The sequence below is a fragment of the Python bivittatus genome, unplaced genomic scaffold, assembly GCF_059951505.1.
Source record: "Python bivittatus isolate LINGU-HERP-01145 unplaced genomic scaffold, Pbiv_v1 ctg000160_np1212, whole genome shotgun sequence".
NCBI lineage: Eukaryota > Metazoa > Chordata > Lepidosauria > Squamata > Pythonidae > Python > Python bivittatus.
The window spans coordinates 1,068,799-1,082,092 of NW_028277076.1; the positions used below are offsets into that span (position 1 = coordinate 1,068,799).

Here is a 13,294-nt window from a genome sequence, read left to right on the forward strand (position 1 = left end):
TTGATTGTCGCCTCCAGAGACCAACCCCTTCTATGGTCAGGTTGTAGAGTTAGAAATTTTCTTCTAGCGCTTAGCCCCAAATCCATCTTTTTTAAAAAAAAATCTGAATTGATTCAGAGCTGGAAGGGCACCAAAGCTCATCTACCTCAACCCCTTTGACCTTGGACCACCAGATTATCGGTAGCCAGTCCCCACGTAAAACCTCTACACTCCAGAAACTGGCTTGGGTCACACCATGATGGCTTGCAGACCAAGGCTTATGGCTTAGCATGTTGTAGGAACTCAGCCCATTATGGTTTATTCAATAAACCATTGATAAAGCAAAGCTTGGCTTAGCATGACCTGTGATGGCCGACATCTATACCTCCTTGAGTTCTTGGAGGAGAAGTGGAGATATCAACACGATAAATTAATAATCCTCATCTTGTTATGAGCCAGCCTTGGCCAATCTGAGCATCTTTTTCTCGCTCTTTCTTGCCCATGATCTCAATGGCTAAGGCCTTTTTCATTTCAGCTCCCTTTCAGGGGGGAATCCAGATTCAAAACAGGTGTTATGGGCTCTGAGGGTTTTTGCACATTTGGTTCTGCCTGATTTATAATTGGGGAATTCAAAGAGTTCTTTTGAAATCGAAACCACTTAGGATTTGCGTTGGGCCCTGCTGTAGAAACTCAGATATAAGAAAGAATGGCTGAATTATACACCCTGTCAGCCTTTTCCCACCATCCCACTCTGCTGTTAGCCCCTGCTAGATGACCAGCCACAATCTTACAAGCTCCGGGGTCAAATCTTGCTTCCTTTTTCTTTCAGGCCACCCACACCCCCTTCCCAACGCCAAGGCCGCTGTAGCATCCCCATGAAACTCCGGCATCCATCGCCCCTCAGCAAATGCCATCATAGCATCACCCCAAAGCTTATCAGCCCGCTATGGGGCTATGAGGAAACAATCCTTACAATCCCGCATAGTTTGTAGGCTGGAAGAAAGAGTCCTCCTGATCTAGGGAAGGATCTGGGCCCGTGCAAGGAATGCTTGCTGCAAATCCGCGCCAGCTCAAATCCTGCAAGCCCTTTGGGATCCGTCGGGGTCCCGGGAGCCGGTTACAAATTTCTACACTTCTAGAGATTTAAGTGGTCCCTTTGGTGAACAGGGAATTCTCCGCCCCTTGGCTCTGCTCTGGGTCTACCGCTGAGTAGGGTAACCCGGGGGAGGCTAGCCGCTGCGCACCCTCTCCGAGTGAGTCCCCTCCAAGACCAGCCCCCTCTTCCAACTGCTCTCTTTACCTCCATCCTTCTTCTCGGCTTCATCCCGGATTAGCGGGGAGGTTAGGGTCACCTTGAGGGTTAGCGGGAGCCCCGTCGTGCTTCGGATCACGATGGCAGCTTCCCCGGGATGATGTTCTATGTGGTACTTCTCTTCTGTGAGTTTCTGAAACAGTTCAGAAATGGCTCGGTCAAGCCACTGGCGGAAAGCCGGAGCCCAGCACGGCTCTTGCCTCTGCTGACCGGGGAAAGTGCATGGATGCACTTAACTAACAGATCGTTTTGCAGAAACTGCGACTGCAGAAGGTAAACGGGACATTTAAACAACCGCAGCGGCGGCAAAGCGATCCTCTGAGTCTTCTTCTGGGGGACCAAACGGTGGTTTTTGTCGTTTACGCCCTGCTAGAAACGCTGGCAGAGGGTTTCTGGAGCAGCCAAGAATTGTCAGGGAAACTGTGTGAAAAAAGGAGAAGTTAGCTAAGAATGACTGCAATGCAGGTACATTCCCGTTCCCTGGAGACTGCTCGAATAGCCTCCTGCAAGGGCTTTTATCGCTGGCCTGCAGGCAGCCCATCAAGACTGCTAAGATGACCCACGGCCTCGAGATCCACGGTCAGCTGGAAGGCAGGAGGCAAAAGCGCAACTGGGTTCCACGTTGCTGGAGCAAATCCCGCTCTCTGAGAGGCTAAAGAGGAGCTGAAACAGCCACTGACTTCACTTTCCTTATATTATTCAACGACAACAACAAAGGGGGGGAATTCTCAAAATCTCTACGCTATGAGCCCTCCCCAAACATCATAACCAAAGCATCCCATTTTATACTCACGCCGGCTTTTCCCGATTCATACAATCGTCCAACTGGGAAGGGTTTGTTTTCACTGAATTAAACAATTTCATTGCAAACAAATGTCATATTTTTTTTAGACTATTGCTATATTGAACTAACACTACTGCAGGAAAGATCATTTCCAGTCTTCTGCAGTGCAATTCCAGTGGCTCTTCCAATAAAAATAAAGCTTCTCTCTCAGTTATGCTTACTAGTGCTAACCAATTTTATTAGTATTTATTCCAAACGAAGTGTCTCTCCTAATTATTTCTACAGCGGCTTATTTATTTTATTTTATAAGCTGCCCTAAAGTGAGCAGACAGTAATAATCATTAGGATTTAGAATTCTGAAAATGTATACGAGAGAATCACATTCTGAGGTTTAGCTACCAGCTTAGGGGATACCGGACACCACCAAGTAGATTTCGTCTACGGGCACAGTGTTGGGAGACGCTCTCTGCATTTGAGCTGGAAGGAGCACCATTAAAGTATTTCCTGGCTGGCCCAGGCTTTTTGGAGGGCATTTTTGAGTTAGTGGGCACCCCCCTCCCTTGCTTGGCTCAGAAAGGGCATCTTGCCAAGAAAAATATGCTTCAAAACAACTGGCAGAAGAAAAAAAGCGGATAGAAGCAAGGGATTTGCACCGTTCCCTCTCACCTTCTCTGGAGAGTAACCTGCATTACCGAGAACAAATGATGCATTTTTAAACTGTTCCCATTTTTCCTTGGGAAAGAAAAAAAAATACTGGGAAATATTTTCTTCTCTGCCCAGGATGACACCAATAACAAAGCAGGGAGCAGCAGGACCCAGATATTAATTACAAACATGGGCTTTCTCAGTTTTGCTGACCTGGATTTGGACAGGAAGATTGTCTTTGACGAGGGATAACAGCGTCTCTGTGGGCTTTTCTTTGCACATGAGGACCAGTTCCAAGTCCATATCGTCTTTTATCAACAAGCCTTTGGCCACCAAACCAATCCTCATTACTCCACACAAGATCCGGCCACCTTGGTCCCTGGGGGGGGAGAAAAATTTGATTATTATTATTATTAGCAGTTTGTACATGCACGCCTCTGCTTTACTCTCCTACATGAAGAACATGTTACAAGGGATGTGCAGTGCCTCGGATTCCATTCCAAAAAGATGCTTTCCAGCATGCAGGAATGCGAAGGCCAGGCTGTTAACTCATTAGAACAGCTGCGCTCGCTTCCAGAGTTTAACACAACTCACACCAAGACTTGTGTCAACGGTTTCAGCGACGGTTGGCTCAGATTTTGGACAACGCTGGGCAGACGGTTGGGCTCGCCCTCGCACAGCCGAAGGGCAAGCAGAAGACGACAGAAGGCCTTACGCGGAGTAGCCTCTCCAGCTAAACAGCTGCTGCCTCCGAAAACCCGCACGTTTGTGTAGAGACGCTGCACAGCTGGCAAACATAATCGGCCGTGTCATGGGGCTTTACCACCCATATATTTTGCTTTTAAGGCCCAGAGCCATCCTTCTTCTAATCACCGTACATTTTCTGCTCCAGAGAATCTGGGATATGTATTTTTCTTGTGCTCCTTGGGGCAAGAGAAGCTTGCAAGGAGGGTAGGGGGGAACAGACCTCTACTCACTGCAGGAGCTTAATGCATAACGTGTTCGCTCTCTCTTTTTTTAAATGTGGGGAGTAGACAGGGAGAGCTGTGGCACGGCTGGCAGCACGGGGAAGAAAAAAAATGTTAGAGCCCAAGAGGCAGAGCAGCATCACCACCACCGGGTTTCCACGCAAGCTTTCCTACAGCCAACCTGCTCCCTTTGGGGAACATCTGGACAAAGGCGTTTACCCACCCATCGATGCAGACACCAGAGAAAACAGCACCCTAAATTTAGCACGAGCTCCTGTGAAAAATTCCAGCATAGGGAACCAGGAAAAAACAGGCTCCTGGAGTTTGCACCAGCAGGCAGCTGTTAAAAATGTAATCACGACTTCACTCATTCCCTGACAAGAGGAGGAGGTAAAAAAACCCAACCTTGGTGCAACTCAGGAGAGAGACTGCAAGTTCAATCAACAACCAACCAGCTCAACTTTTGCCCCCACGTTCATTTTTGCTCTTCCTTCCCAACCTCCTGTTAACATCTATTAAATGTTGTGCTAAAATACGCATGGATTTACATTACTTGTGCCGCTTCAACCCTCCCCAAACACCAGAGAGATCTCCTCATTAGCCCCTGATCTCATACATCTCTCCGCTATGAGTCCTAAGAGTGGTGATCCCATGGGTGTTCCTCTGATTTGTTGGTATATTTGTCCCTCAAACTGAAAGTCAGGCAGAGATTGACGAGATCCGTGATTCTGGGTGTTTCAATCTTAGTGTATTTGGCTAGGCTGGGTGAGTTGCGGAGTACAGCCGCCATGGGTTTTTCACTAGTTCTGGATCTATGGACGTAAAGAGTGCTGCGACATCGAATGAAACCATAATTTCATCTTCTTCTATTTTTAGGTCTTTGGTTTTCTGGAGGCACTGTAGTGGGGGGTTGATAGAATATTCTCTTCCACTGGAACTGAATTCTCTTGAATTCTCTTCTATGAGCTTTCAAGAGAACATGAATTTGCTTGAATCCTATGAGAACTCTATGAATTCTAAGAGAAAATGAATTCCCTTCTACCGGAAGACCAAACTCTCTGGAGAGGGTTCCAGTGCTGGGAAAGGTGGAAGGAAAGAGAAGAAGAGGATGACCAGCAGCAAGGTGGATGGACCCAGTTATGGTGGCGATGGGGGCACCGTTGGAAGACCTGAAGGACCACATAGTCATGGAGAAAATCTATCTATGTGGTCGCTAAGAGTTGACAATGACTTGAAGGCACGTAACCAATCAATCAAACCTGTCCAACATGAAATAGTGCTCCATACACAGCACAGAGACGTAGCAGACACATTGCAGAATGCAGGAAACTCGATTAATACGATCCTTTGGGGGGGTGTCTGTCTCCGTAACCTTACCGTGCAGTTGCGAGCTCACCCTGTTTGCTTAGCTTCTGATTCACTGTACTGCCTGAAGTCACAAGAGGGGCTAATTCAATAGCTAGATTAAGAGTGTTGGGCATCTCTGAGAGAGATTTCCTCCCCCAAAGGCAAGGAATCAGGATTCCCAAGAGACCAAACCCATGGGGGCGTGTGGGGAGAGAGAGAGAGAGAGAGAGAGAGATCGATCCACATCAACCTAAAAAATCTGTCCCCACTCCTTTGCTCAGACAGCCTGGGCAAAGAGGAATCTCTGGATCGGATGGCATTTTAATAATTAAATACACACTAGAGTGCAAGGAAATTCTACAAGTTCCTTCACTCTTGTGGTACTTCTGAAAGTGATTTGAAAGCATTACTGCTCTCTCTCTTTTTTCCCCTCCAACTGCACAACTTTCAGAGGAGTTTCCCAAGGAACATAAGAGGATGTTGTTCCCGGGCTGCAATGCTGCTAATGCGCAGAGAGAGACCCAGCCTTGCATCGCTGCAACCGCAGTTATTGATACGACTGCAGATCCTGCAGGGTTTCCCTGGACAAACGCCAGGCAAACGCTTCAGACCAGCAAGGGGGGAAACGCGTTTTCCAGCCCTGATGCCCAGCCTCGTTTTGACGATGTTACATCAGCACCATTAATTACAAGTCAAACAGAAGGGGGGGCGGGGGGGAGAGGCAGCAAATCGGTGCTCTGAGACCCCTCGGACAGCCATTAGCAAATCAATCTTAAGCATAGATGATTTGTTTTGCCCAACTGACCTTCTCTCTCTCTACTATTTGTTTAGGCACGCATCAATGGCTTTACACCGGAGTTCCGTCCAGCCTCCTTCCCCATCTATGGGCTTCTCAAACAACGGAAGCCAGGAAAAAAAGAGTGGGGCACCTGCTCCAGCGGTTTCCAACTGACCAGGGTGAGAACGCAAAGGCGGCCGCCTGTCCGCTCACAGAGAGCAGATGCAGACCCCAAAGAGGTCCACGTGTGGCTTCCTCCCTGGTAGGGCTACTTGTCCTAGCTGAACCAGGCAGAGATGTTCAGCCCCTCGGCCACCACTACCCTAGCGGAGGCCCCCAGAGCCACGTTGAATTATAGCGTTGAGCTGCACTCGCTTGGAGCTGAGCAACAAATGCTACTCCGTGGCCCTCCCTCACCCGGCTCCCTCTCGGCCTGTGTCTCTCGCCTTATTTAACCCCGGCGACTCCTCGGCTGACAGCTGCACAAGGCCCTCTTGACAGATGCTCCGCGTCCTCAGAATGCATGGGGCAATGCCCCTCTCTGAAAGCCCTGCCCTGCCAACCCTCTTCTTTCCCCAATCCTGGGAGATGGGGTGGCTCGGCTCCTCTCCCTCCACAAATTCAGGCTGGGAAGATCTCAAGACTGCAGAAGGGACTACAAGGAGAAACTTCCTTGCTGATTACTCAAACCCAACCCGTTGCTTTCCTGGCCACCGGGGAGAAGTGGTGAGGCCCTGTCTTCTGCCAGGAAAAGGACTTCCCAGTCCTTGCTGGTTGACGACTGCAATGAAGTTTGATTGCCTAGATCCCCAGGGGAGTTCCCATACCAACTTCCCTTCAAGTCCAAGCAGATCACCTACTGAGGTGGGCATGGAGTAAATTTTTCCCCCAGCACTAGATGGTAGCAAAAATATAAAGTGGGTCCGATGGCACTGAAGCCTGCCAACTGCCAATATAAAGGCTAACACTCTCCCAGAAAAGGAGAAGAGGCCGGCTTTGGGGGATTCCGTGCACCCCAAGTTTCAGCCACTCACTTGCTGCTCCGGGCGTCTGCCAGTTCCTCTTTGTCCTCCGAGCTGCTCTCCACCCGAGTGGACTTGCTTGTCTCGTCCATCCAATCGGAGACCTGCTTAAGAGCACACTCGACCGTGGAAACCATGTTCTGGACAGCTTCAAGTTCCTCTGGAGACGGATAAATAGTTGAATGTTTCATCATCACGTGCCGGTCATCGTTAGCAAACGATCGGATTGATCTCTGTAGAGAGGGGCAGAAGGAACCAGGGTCAAGGCGGGCTTCCCAGAGATTATAGAGAAACTAATTAGGACAGATGGCAGGATCTATCATGACACAGTCATGATAACTCCACAGAACCCTCATGTTCAGAGCCAGCTTATCCCAGCATAAACAAGGCTGGAAGCAGCAAAGAGCTGCTGATGGGCATTTGGCTAACCATGGTTGGTCCAGAAGAGTCCTTCAGGTGAGCAGGATACAAAACCACTTGGTTTTCATCGAATTTCCTCCCAGCAGAAAGAAATAAGGAAGTGCTTCACTTTGACTGGTCCTCAGGAGAAGGAGGGCTAAGTTACTCACCACCTCTCCCCCCTCCAGAGGAAGAGGAACCCAGAGGGATGAGAAATGCTACCCTGATGTACCCCAAACTGTTTGGGGCTCAGTTCACTAGAACTGGGAGGAAACACTCGTGCCTCCTGCCCCAACTCCTCTGAACGATAACATCTGGAAGACCCAGAGTTTGATTTTCTTGGCTGGCAGGACTGAATCAATGGTGTGCCCAAAGCCGCCCATCTCTTCAGCCGCTTTGGGAAGAAACTGCAGAGCCCCTTCTGTGCCCTCTACCATCAAAGAAGACTACAGAAGGAGTAAGCATCGTGCCCAGGGTGGCTGGACGGATACATACAACAAGGGAGAGAAAGAAATCCCCTCCAAATCACAGCCATGACCTCCTCTCGGAGAACCTCGGGGAAGAGGGCAGGCACCCGGGCGGACCCCATCAGTTCAGAGTTACAGCTCTCAAATGTCACTTTTATTAGAAAAGGTTATTTATGCACATCCTCCGCATCTGCACTTAATAATTCATGCGATGCAGCCTCCACACTGGGGTTTCTACAATGTCCCGGCTATAAATCAAGGTCTGTTTTTCACAGCTTAAGAGCGGTGCCAGTCTTTAACGCAGCACCGTTCTGCAAGCTCTGGGCTAGCTGTTTTAGCGAGCTGGTTACTGGGCTAGGAGAGAATCCAGCACGCTCCACCCTGGTTTCAAGCGACGGCCTCCTGCCCCCGCCAACCCCCAGGACATACCATGGCGACAGTAGATTTCACCTCTGCTGCTCTTCCCTTTTCTCCTTTTCCCTCCTCCTGGGTATCTTGGCTAGGCACTGATACTTCAACCAGCAACTCCACATAAGCCTCTCAGTCTTGTCACGGCTCAGAGGGTCACCCAGGTGTGTCGCTCCTGGAGTCAGATTCCACCACGCACCTGCGAAGCACAGAGAGAACAGGGGAGACATTCAGCAACGGAACAGGTGGAAGCGGCGAGAAGCCATCTGGACAGTGGCGTTTCCAGGGGAGAGGGCTGCAGCTCTGGCAGGAGAGGGAGGCTGCATATTTCCTGTCGAAGGCAGAAACGTCTCCGAAGGGGTCGGCAACTGGCCGCTTCTTAGCTCAAACTGCCCAAGACTGCCTTCTCTCCCGCTACCGTGCATTTTTCACCAGATTCCTCTTCTCCCCCACCACCTGCTGCCTAAAATCAACGGACCCAGCACTGAGGAAAGAAGGAATCGTTCATGCCATTCTTAAATACCTGACCAATTTTTGTGTCAACAATCAGTAACACATTAATTTTCAAAGAGGAAATCCACAAAATAATCGCAGCAAGGTTTAACTCTTACGTGCAACCTAGTTCAGGATTGGGTTTCCAAGGTGAAGGTGGTGCTTTCAAGGGCCACAGGGACCCACCAGCATTTGGGGGTGGCGGGGAGGGTTAAAGGCCCAGATGGGAACCCAAAGCTTTGCAGGTCCCCAAGGCACCCCTTAAATTCCTTAAACATCCGGAACGGCCCTCCAAAATGATCTCAGCCTCCTCACTTTTCAACACTTCCACGGATAGTTAGGAGCAACCCTAAAATTGGCAGAAAACGAGCCCCAAATATGGGTGTACTCGGAAATAATTTAATACATTATTATTATTAAATTAAAAGTTGCAGATATATAGTTGGATAACCAAGCTCCTGTTGCATTACTTAGAGTTTTCAGAAAGGGGGGAACATCCACTCCTCTCCTGATTTTGGCTTGCCTGAAGTACTGCCGGCATAACTTTGATTTCCGCCAGCCGTAAAGACTCAGGCTGGTTCACAGAAAAAAAGCATGCCGTAAAAAGAGCAGAGCAATAAAATAAAAGTAAGAAAAATTATGTTCTTCCTAAGAAATTACCTGGGGAGAACGTAATGATGACGCTGATTTTGGAGTTGTGTTATTGCAGCCAACACAGCCTCCCGCTTTGACACGCGTGGTAATACTTTATGTCATTTATTAATCATATTCTTCATCTCCCGTGCATTCACATGGAAGGGCGGGAGATGTAAGGCCTTTTATTCAATGCAGGAAACATTTCTCCAGTGTTTATGGAAAACTCGCATGCATGGAGCTGCTCTCTTGACAACCACGTCATCACACCTCTGTAAACCCATCCCAACTGTGGAATTCCCTACCAGTTGGCAATCCATGATTTTTTAGGAGAAAGCTGTTGAAGATTAGGGGGAGAGTCCCAGAAAATTGCCTACCACCATCTCACTTTTTGGCTAGGCAGCCCTAGTACAAAACCCTAACGTGTCTATACCCCGTCTGTCAAACTGCCCCTTCTTTTGTTGAGAGGTTAAACTTTGGTTTGGCCAAAAATGCAGGTCAGGAAGAGGGAGGCAAATGCTGGCCAGATGCAATGGAGAATAATTACGCCCTCGTGCTCCATGGAAAGAGACAGACAGACCCACAAGCTAAGGACACATCCCACCAAGCTTGTACTCCAATTAAGAAGGAAAACCCAGAGGTACCAAGCACAATGCATTTGGCAGGCAAGGGCTTGAACCCAATACACTTTTCTGGGCACGTATACTAAAATGATATGAAAAGAAGCTTTGGGATGGTCAGAAACATTGCCTCCAGAGAAACACCTTGGACTTCAGAGACGGATTTATTTCATTTAGCGTATGGCATCTCATACATGGACTTGCATTAAATAGATTAAATTAAAATTAAAAAGATGGAGAAAGGCATAGATTCCTTCGCAGCGCAAAGGCTCTCACTGACCAAGAGCTGCCAACATCACAACCTGGCCAAGATAGACACGACAGGAAATGACAAGCAGCAACTTGGGGGGAAATTCTCCTGGGATCTCCTGGGTCTGAAGAACCAGCCACAGAACAACAGCTGAGTACAGATTTGCACTAAACCAGCGTGAGTTTAACCACAATTTGCTGAATGACCCATCATTGGCCAGGCGCATCCAACACACAGAGCCATGTACCATAGTATACCCACCATAGGAGCTGGCTTCACAGACAACCTGAAGCCAAGTCCAAAGCAGGCATTCAAAAGCTTAGATTGATGGGTGGGCTCAACTAGGACAGGTTTTCTTGACCAGGGACTTAAGGGCAAACTAATCTTGCACTGAGATATAATGACCCAACTGAGGACTTCTGCTCACCATCTAGCCTGATAAACTCTGCTTTAGGTATTTAATAAAAAATACTAGACTTTCTTACAGTCAAAATCATTACCTGCTTTGCGGTAATGATGAGTGACCGGGGGGAAACCAGAAACACCACAATCACTTCAGTAAGACAGTTAAAATCTGTTGAAATGGAGAGGCAGATACATTACATGATTTCCATGCAGATGAAATAGGTTGAATCGCTTTTTAAAATGATCTGCTAACATTAAACTGGCATGGATTACATTTTTTTCCCCTTTGCTTTGTGTACTATCTAGAAAAATTAAATAAGCTTGTTCAATTAGATCATACTCTATTTGGAGATAGACACATTTTCCAACACAAAATTCCGAAATGCAAACATTACATTGGGAAATATTTGACTAAAGGGTTGATTGGTAATACAACACTCAAGTGTTTATGTTTTAGAGGAATAAAGTTATTTGAGGGATATGTTGGGAAAGTTTCCATTTAAGTTCAGACCAGATTCAGTTCTAGTTAGGCTGAAGCACTCCTTGTAACAAGGGAGCCACCAAGAACTTTTCTATCCACAAAATGACTGGACCGAACAATTATTTTCAGTTACATTCCCTTCTTCACCTCAGCAATGGCAATGTCAACTCTCAAATCTTCCTGTTTATCCTGCTCTTACTCAGAAATGCCTCCAGAAAAGTCAATGAAATGGAAAAAGTTCATGTTAATTGTTTTCCTGGATTTTCAAATCAGCGGTCAAGGTATTGGACTAGGAATGAGAAGAACCCGCGTTCAAATCTGTCTTCAGATGTGGAAGCTCACTGAGACTGGTCAGTCTCCTCAAGCCCATTGTACCTCACAGGGGGAAAACAAGATTTTATCTGCCACCTTGAGTCCTAGAGGAAAAGTGGGGGAGATTGTCTGTCTGTCTGTCTGTCTGTCTGTCTGTCTGTCTACCTACCTACCTACCTACCTACCAACCATTTGACAAATTAAATGAATAAGCAAACATACAAAAAGCAGCCTTGGAAGCTTCCTGCCAGAGGACCACACATGGTGGACTTTCAGGTGCCTTACCCAATTTCACAGGAGGACAGACCCACCCGTTGGCCTTCTCAAGTTCAAACATACCTCTGCTGAAGGTTCTGAATGCTGCAGGCACTAAGAGGCCTCTTCTAAAAACCCAGAACAACCTCTATCTAATCACAGGAATGCCTTCCAATTAATTTCAGAGATGAAAAGCTTTTAAGCAGCAAGGTGGACCTGTCTGACGAGAACTGCTGTTCCAAGCCTGCTCAACCGGCCTTTCTTCCCAACAGAAAGGAAGACAAATGAAAAAGGCACTTAGAAATCTGCTTTTGAACCTGTTTGAGCAAACGTTTTTGAATCAGAGGCGCCTGAAGAAAGCTTTTTCCACTTCACAACAAACTCTTCTTCGAGTCCACAGTGGAAAGACGGGACCCAAATCAGGCCATCTGGAGTCGCCTTCCAGCCAAGGGGATGCTCCAGAGGCAGTGGTATCAAAACTGGGCCGCAACGGTTTCGCCACATCAGGGCAGCCCAGGACCGGCCTCGGACTATGCGTCTCCCTCCCAGCCTAGCATGGCTGTTTTGCTTCTCTCCTGTTTCTCTAGCTGAACTTTGGACCGTCTCGTGGTTCTGCCTCTGCTCGTTGCACAACTTGCGACTCAGTGTACAATTCCTACTCATGGTCGCTGGCTATCTTAAATGGCTGCAATACCTGTGGATCGGCGCTCTTAGTGGCTGGTCCAAAGCCTGCTCCCACAGGACGAGGTTGGATAGCAGCGGACCCGGGAAAGCTCAGCTTGAGTCTGACATTCCTGGGCTAAATATATCCATGGAATAAGAGAAGCATTCCAGGCCATCACCGTCTCCCGTAGCAATTGAAGGGCATACTGAGACAGCCTTGGTCAACTCCTTATTTCCAGTGACCTCACTTCATAATAGCTGTGTTCCTCATCCTTGCATCATTCAATCCACCCCTTCGCAAGTGACACATCAACTAACTTGGCCAACCAATTAACAGTGCTGTAATACAGCTCAATAAAACACAAGCAGTTGGAAAACCATGGTTGGGTGTAGCTGACACTTTAGAAACTCTGGGGAAGCAGTTTCTGCTTCAGCAGTTTTGGATCCCCAGACTACACCTTTGGGCTTGAGGTGTGCTCAACTTGGGCTTCTGAGTCATTCCTCTGTCCAAAGGGGTTTCCAACATGGCAGTCTTGAGGTCCAAGATGGAGCCCACAGATACTTCTTTTAGCATCTGGTCAACTTCCTGACCCCTTAACTTTAATTTCTTAAGGGTTTCTTAACTAAAAATAAATAAATAGGAAGCTGGAATACTGCAAGGTACCAGGTCCAACCTCACTGTTGTGACCAAATGTGCATCTGTTATGTGTTTCCTCAGAAAACAACAAAAAATGATGGGTGATTGGAAGCATCTATCCTGTCTGCTGAGAAAAAAAACCCACCCCAAGATAAAATATGAGATGACAAGAGATAACAAAGCATATACACCCCAGTTGACCCCCTGGCACTTTGGTGTTTTGGGAATGACCACGCCTGCCTTTTTGCAGGAACGTCCACAAAACGTTTGGAGCTTTCCAAACATGTCCACCAGCTCCCCAAAGTTGAGACCCTGATCACAGAGGAAGCCAACCGAAGCAGAAAGAGGGAAAACATCTCCTTTGGAGGGAATGCAGGTTCCACGTTGTTGTGGCACAACAGAATCAAGACAGCTTGTTTCAGGCAACCTCAACGTCC

General features: G+C 47.8%; 1 protein-coding gene across 10 annotated transcripts in view; it reads right to left on the reverse strand.

Moving 5' to 3' along the window:
- STRBP (spermatid perinuclear RNA binding protein) overlaps nt 1-13,294 on the reverse strand; it is a 53,074-nt gene that overhangs the window by 20,973 nt on the left and 18,807 nt on the right. For 7 of the 10 annotated variants that reach the window (XR_015797274.1, XR_015797275.1, XR_015797273.1 and 4 more), the window contains exons 2-5: nt 8,131-8,308; nt 6,848-7,068; nt 2,934-3,099; nt 1,280-1,424 (exon numbers count right to left, since the gene is read on the reverse strand). Coding sequence is in view for 4 of the 10 variants with exons in the window: in XM_088146860.1 (XP_088002986.1) it covers nt 1,280-1,424; nt 2,934-3,099; nt 6,848-7,068; nt 8,131-8,133 (535 nt within the window). In the remaining 6 variants the exon portion in view is untranslated. Of the gene's footprint in view, nt 1-1,279; nt 1,425-2,933; nt 3,100-6,847; nt 7,069-8,130; nt 8,309-9,261; nt 10,578-10,604; nt 12,217-12,251; nt 12,853-13,294 lie in introns of those variants that run through there. The other 3 variants (XR_003084149.2, XR_003084146.2, XR_003084148.2) reach the window with 3 other exon arrangements.